The following is a 7,311-nucleotide window of genomic DNA, read 5'->3' as shown; positions in this document are numbered from 1 at the left end:
TATATATATATACTCCTTTCCCTGATTTTATGCTCGTTTGTTTTCTTTTCTTTGTATTCAATGAATAATATAAACAATTAATGCAATGAAATAATATAAATAGTGCAACATTCATGTAATTGATAACTGACTTTTCTATTTAAGTCTGCTGTACATTGTAGGTTTATAGGGAAAACACTTCTTTATCTTTTTCACTTACAAAAATTAATGCTACTAACGTTATATGTTATTACGTTTGTTAAAATTCATAACTTGAGTATTTTGTTGATATGAAGAAGGAAAAAAAAAACAGAAATAAGATGATTTTCTGATTTATAAAACTTTGATTGAGCAAAGCATCATTTCCGTGACAACCATTCTACCTCTCCCGGAAAAAAAAGAAAGAAAATAAATACAAAGGAAACATCAAAAAGAAGAAAGATAAAATTTGAATTTTGAAAATACTGTGTACTTTTGGACTGTCAGAGTCGACATGACATACAGATAAAATCATCGCTGAATAATTACAAGCTGGAGGGATGTCATGAGATCAATGCTAATACATTATATATTAGTACATGAACATTATACAAGATGCTGCCAGTTTGGGTGAATGCACTATAACGATACTGTAGTGGAAATCAACTTTGTTTCTTTTCCTAGAAATGACTTTAATTGATTGCTTCTGAAAAGATCCCCTTCAAGCAGCATTTCAATTTGACAGAACAGTGTGGTTTAAAGCCCCACTGCACTACATGACCATGCAGGGAGGTCTAATCCCTCCTGGCCAATCTAGTGCGGTGGGGCTTTAAGTGGCAATGGATGCTGGGAATTTCAAAGGTGTGCAATTTATTATTTGATAAACTTACGTCAAAGGGACATGTCCACGCAAGTGTACAGAATATAAACAACTTTAATAATGACCTTGCTAATGTAAGGTACAAGCAACAGTCGTGAGGATTGCTACATGTATACATATACCAACTATTACATTTCTAAGCATTGATTTGCAGACGACACAAGTGCCATGCCAAGGCACCCCACATGGATGGCCTTGGCGCAAACACAAAGGTGTGAGTGGCATGATGTGGGCGTGTCTCCCAGACTACATGATGTTGGCGTGTCTCCCAGACTACATGATGTGGGCGTGTCTCCCAGTCTACATGATGTGGGCGTGTTTCCCAGAATACATGATGTGGGCGTGTCACCCATTCTACATGATGTGGGCGTGTCTCCCAGGCTACAATCAGTGCTGCGGAGAACCGTTCACAAATGAGCACAGCCAACGACCATGGTTCATAACCAATTTATCCCTTTCTTACCCTTGCAGGATTGAAGTGTCATCTTTTGGGGAAAGTGTAATCGATGCTATTCTAAATGCAGACCAGACCAAAATCAAGCCATATAAACAGATTAACTACAATGGTCACTGCTATATAAATCCACCTGTTTATAATGGCCACTTTTATTTTTGGGTAACTAATCTAAACAAGTTAAAATTAATACAGCATAAAATAGCCTAATATAGACAGACAGACAAACAGTCAGACCACTTATAGTAGCCATCACTATATAAAGGCCTCCTGTTTACTTTGGCCACTCTTAACAATTTTTCATAAGTAAACTCTATACACAGGTTGAACTCAATACCTCAATATTTGTGGTGAAGATGAAAATCAATGATTATTGGTATGAGGAGAAGTCATTTTATTCTAAAAAATTAGATATCACTATTTATCGTTTTAGAAACAGCACTGGTTGCTTTATAAGCAAGCCCGGACATTATTTTTTACATTTCTTAATCTTAAAAGTTTCCTCAGGGAGGGTCACGAAAAGTTAAAGGTCATGAAGAGGGGAATTGGCACACAGTAAAGACACATGTTCACAAAGATGTGTTGGATCCCTAACAGCTATGACAATGGTGTTTCAGTGTTAACAAGTGCTTCTCTCGACGCTGCCGTCGCTTTCACATCGGCTCTCCTCCATCCATCCTCTCTAGAATCCTCCGCTGGCAGCTTGAAGCTCTTTGGTTACAAATCCTTCCTTTCCTGGCTCCTCTGTCCACTGAACTATCAATCCATCCATATATCTGTCCGTCTATCCCTCCATCTGTTTTCCATTTATCGAAATCTCCATCATTATATCCCCGGTATTTATATCTATGTAAATTCTAAGTGTTTTGTATAATGTTCCAGCGGTGGTACATACGTACGGCTGGGTCTGTTAAGTGTTTGTCAGTTCAAGATCTTGATGGGCTTCTCCACGTAGTTGTATCGGGGTCGCTTGTTCTTGTTGACATGGTCCAGACCCAGCCAGGGCCTAGGCTGGGGATTAGCTGTAACAAAGAGAGAGGAATGGGAAAGAGTGCATGATGGACCCTCCAACGACTCAATCTAAACAAACAATCCAGCCATTCTGAAGTTTGTAGGTTTATTTGCACTTTTTTGTTTTGTTTAATATGTAATTGTTTATCAGTCTGTTTTGTTTATTATGGTGCTTAGAGACTTTAGTGGTAAGCACTTTATAAGCAACGTTTTTATTATTATTATTATTATTATTATTATTATTATTATTATTATTATTATTATTATTATTATTATGTGTCCTATTGAGGTGTCTTCCATGTGATTTGAATGATGTAACAGAACCTAGGCATCACCTTTTTACATCAAGTTTACTACATCTTACTTGATACATGTTTGTTCCTGGAACCTATCATGACAGAGTAGGCAATTTGCTTGTTGGTATGACGTCCATGAAGTCCATGTGTGTGGACAGAATGAACCTTGCATACATAACATGTTGCTACGTCTGGCAATGCTATGGTAAACCAAGTGATCAAATTATGTTTCGATGTGATTGGTAACACTTTAGGGTACGATTGATTATACTTACATGCATGTCCCTGTGGCTGGAAGTCTTTCAGTCGTACGGTGTACTCTTGCTCTGAGAGAAAACAATGGCAAGACAGACAAATATTACTTCAAGAAGTAATGATGGCCTAAAGGGGTTAGGCATGCTGCCTTTATATATGAATATCTATCGCACCTTCATTGAAATCAGGAAAATCTAAGTTTGCAAAACATATTTGTCAGATTTGTTGTGTTTTAACTGATAGCGAGCAAGGCACCAACAATTATAAGCTGCTCCAAGTTACTGAATGTATAAAAAACTAGATGGAATTTTGACTGCGTGCAGTCGAAAATGATGCCTCCGCCATAGAGCAATTTAAACAAGTTTGGAGTTTAAATCTCCAGTGGTTCTTGAGATATCATGATAACAATCTCAATGTATGGAATTTCATAAGTTGACCTCTGTGACCCTTGACCTTTGACCTACGTGCTCCAAAATCTAATCAGATTGTCTTCCTATGGTGATACACACTATCATTAAGTTTGAAGTTTAAATCTCCAGTGGTTCTTGAGATATTATGATATGGTGATACATACTATCATTAAGTTTGAAGTGAAAATTCTCCAGTGGTTCTTGAGATATCGCGATAACGATCTCAATGTATGGAATTTCATAAGTTGACCTCTGTGACCCTTGACCTTTGACCTACGTGCTCCAAAATCTAATCAGATCGTCTTCCTATGGTGATACATACTATCCTTAAGTTTGAAGTTTTTACATCTCCAGTGGTTCTTGAGATATCATGATAACAATCTCAATGTATGGAATTTCATAAGTTGACCTCTATGACCCTTGACCTTTGACCTACCTGCTCCAAAATGTAATCAGATTGTTTTCCTATAGTGATACACACTATCACTAAGTTTGAAGTTTAAATCTCCAGTGGTTCTTGAGATATCATGATAACAATCTCAATGTATGGAATTTCATAAGTTGACCTCTGTGACCCTTGACCTTTGACATACGTGCTCCAAAATCTAATCAGATCGTCTTCCTATGGTGATACATACTATCCTTAAGTTTGAAGTTTAAATCTCAAATGGTTCTTGAGATATCGCGCTAACAAACTCAATACAAGGAATTTCATAAGTTGACCTCTGTGACCTGTGACCTTTGACCTACGTACTCCAAAATCTAATCAGATCGTCTTCCTATGGTGATAAATACTATTCCCGAGTCTTAAGTTTAAATCTTAAATGGTTCTTGAGATATTGTGATAACGGTCAAACGGGACGGACGTACGGACGGACAACCCTAAAAAACATGATGCCTCCGGCACCACCTTCGGTGGCGGAGGCATAAAAAACCAAGACGAAAAGAAATGAGAGGTGAGAACCAGCCTCTGGTCAAGACCCAAGTTATCTTTCATTTCATTCGTCTTTGGTCGCTTCCTATTGCTATGCAACCGTTTCTTGGTAAATATGAACACATTATATTTCCCTTTATTATGCCATCACATGTTTAACACCATATGATGTATTTATAGACAGTCACCTCATGAAACACCCCCCTTCCCCCAAAATGTGGAAAATTCTCTTTAAGTACATTATATATATATTTATATATATATGACAGCATAGAAGGTATGGAACAGGTCAATTTTTTTTTTGTCAGAGAAAACATTTTTGCATCAACTCACCTTCCCCGATGTACGTCTGTCTACCCATCACAACTATTGCAAACTTGATCTGAAAATGCAAAAAATAATAAAAAAGATATACATAAAATATAAAAAGGTGTTGCAAAAGCTTGATTACAAATGTTATACACAGTTTCTTGATTGCAATTTCAACCGTTAAAATAAGCTTTGATTTGAGTAAATTGGCCCTGCAATCGCAAGCATGAATGGTCTACATTAAATGTAGCGCATATCTGTATATTTCATGAAATTTGGTTACTTCAGTTATCAATATATCTGGATTTTTTATACCTAATACAGTGCTTTTTAAGTTCCATTAAAGCCTGAATCTGCACTAGTTTGGCCAGGAGGGATTAGACCTCCCTGCATGGTCACTGGCAGGTGGTTATCTCATCAAATTAGCTCGTATTGACAAACTCAGACCTATATCATTAACAGACCACTTTGCTAAAGTCATTGAAGGTTTCATCGCAAAGTGGATGTTTCAGGACATTGCCCAACATATTGACCCCTGTCAGTTTGGAAACCAGAAATGTTTATCGACCTCACACTGTTTGATTGATATTCTTCATTATGTTTTTTTAAATGCTGAGGTACCAAAAACTTCATCGACGATACTTCTCACAGATTTTCAAAAAGCGTTTGATAGAATAGATCATACAGTTGCCATCATAAAGTTAATTGAAATCGGTGTACGACCAGCGGTAGTTTACTGGATATCTGATTTTCCTTCTGAACGTTAACAAAGAGTTCGCTATCACAGCGATCTCTCAGAATGGTGTCAAGTAAATGCAGGTGTGCCCCAGGGTACGAAACTTGGGCCCCTAATTTTCCTTGTGATGATAAATGATTTCAAATCTTCTGAAAGTATACATATGTCTAAATATGTCGATGATCTAACCCTAGTTGAGTGTCGTAAAACAAACCAAATTTCAAACATGCAAGAAGCTGTAGAATGTCTATCTTTGTGGGCTGATATTAATAAAAAGCAATTGAATCCTACAAAGTGTATTAAAATGGACATTTGTTTTTTAAGAGTACCAGTCAATCAGTCTTCCATTATTCTCGAAAATTGTGTTCTTTCAACTGTTTCACAGGTGAAATTACTTGGTGTCACGATACAAAACGATTTGAAGTGGGAAGCCCATGTCAGAGATATTGAAAAAAGAGCGAATGCGAAACTATATATGCTCCGTTCTTTGGGGAAGTTCGGTCTTTCACATGAAGATCTGATTACTATTTTTATTGGCTATATTCGCCCAATCCTTGAATATGCTACTCAAGTTTGGAGTGGAGGTCTCACTAGTGCACATAAACAACGCATAGAAAGATTACAAAAACGTGCATTGAGGATTATCTTTGGAAAGGATTATCATAGTTACGCAAACGCTCTTACTAAATCGAAATTACAAACATTGGAAAGTCGTCGAAATGACTTATGTGTTACCTTCTTTAAAAAACTCTTTCATGCACAGATCAGTTCAAACAATTTATACCCCAAAGAGCACACAATAGAACTTTGCGAAGAACTAACAAGATCCCTGAACCCAGGTGCAAAACTAAACGTATGCAGAATAGCCCAATCCCAGATTTGATCCGTTTGTATAAAAAAAGTTTTTTATGATTGTATTTAATATACTCTGAAAGAAATTACAATTTCATATTCCTTAGTATATAATTAATTCATAAATTTGAGGTCTGATTTTTTTTACCAAGTTAGTCAATGAATTTTTTATGACATGAAGAATGCGATGCATATATATATATATATATATATATCTATATTTATATTTTAATATCTCTAATGTTCACCTTATAATATTTATATTTGTCTTGCATTGTATCTTTATATATTATCAACATGTACATAATTGTTTTCCCTCTCTGTCCATCTGTCCCCTTTCTCCCCTCTCTCTCTCTCTCTCTCTCTCTCTCTCTCTCTTTCTCTCTCTTTCTTTCTTTCTCTCTCTCCTGCTTTCCCATCTCTCTTTCTTTTTAACTCAAATTTTTAAATTGAAATATTGTATAAGATTGATGGTATATAGTATATACACGCTCTTCATAATTATGTAGATTGTAGTGTGACATTTTGAAATGTATAATTGTCTTCACCATCAATGTTTTATTCATGCACAATTCAGTTACTTGTAACTGCGATACATGGAAATGAATCAATAAATACCATTTATCTATCTATCTATCTATCTATCATCTCTCAATTAACATAAAAAAAAGGAGACCATGGGGGATCCACAGGTACTGCTTAGCCTTAGGTATTGTTGGCTGAATAGAGGGCGTAAGTAGCTACAAGTAGTGCGGTCCCGCTTTAAATACCTTTTCTAACTCCTTCTCAGAGACGTCTAGTTGCTCTCGTATCCTCTCCTTAACATTGGAGAACGCTTCGCCCTGTGAAATAAAACAGAATATAAATTATCACTCACTGTCATCCACGTATAACTCTTTAAAAAATTGAAAGTACTAATTAAAAACACCTCATTAAATTTGTGTCTAAAAAAAAACATTTAAAAAAAAGTACTTCAGAGATCATTGTAATTTGTATCATTGACAATCACTATTGCCTCTTTTGGCATGATCAATAACATGGAAAATAAGTGACAAGTATACAAAAATATCTTAGGACTACGGTTCTATCGATTCGTGAATGACAATGAATCATTTTTTCTCTTTGATGCTTGTCTCACAATGAAGAATTAATTCTCTGTAATTTTAAGCCTCCCGGTAACTGGAACAAAGTGGCAGAATTTGAAAGCCTATTGAGG

General features: G+C 36.0%; 1 protein-coding gene across 3 annotated transcripts in view; it reads right to left on the bottom strand.

Moving 5' to 3' along the window:
* Positions 1 to 341: 341 nt before the first annotated feature.
* Positions 342 to 7,311, bottom strand: part of LOC115918603 (ubiquitin carboxyl-terminal hydrolase 7-like) — a 49,257-nt gene continuing 42,287 nt past the window's right edge. For all 3 annotated transcript variants that reach the window (XM_030984731.1, XM_030984732.1, XM_030984733.1), the window contains exons 30-33: positions 6,866 to 6,937; positions 4,532 to 4,580; positions 2,875 to 2,925; positions 342 to 2,314 (exon numbers count right to left, since the gene is read on the bottom strand). In XM_030984731.1, the coding sequence (XP_030840591.1) occupies positions 2,214 to 2,314; positions 2,875 to 2,925; positions 4,532 to 4,580; positions 6,866 to 6,937 (273 nt within the window). In that variant the 3' untranslated portion in view covers positions 342 to 2,213. The remainder of the gene's footprint in view (positions 2,315 to 2,874; positions 2,926 to 4,531; positions 4,581 to 6,865; positions 6,938 to 7,311) is intronic.

This window comes from Strongylocentrotus purpuratus, unplaced genomic scaffold, assembly GCF_000002235.5.
Source record: "Strongylocentrotus purpuratus isolate Spur 01 unplaced genomic scaffold, Spur_5.0 spur5_scaffold_14, whole genome shotgun sequence".
Taxonomy (NCBI): domain Eukaryota; kingdom Metazoa; phylum Echinodermata; class Echinoidea; order Camarodonta; family Strongylocentrotidae; genus Strongylocentrotus; species Strongylocentrotus purpuratus.
This window is presented reverse-complemented; position numbering and strand designations above follow the sequence as displayed.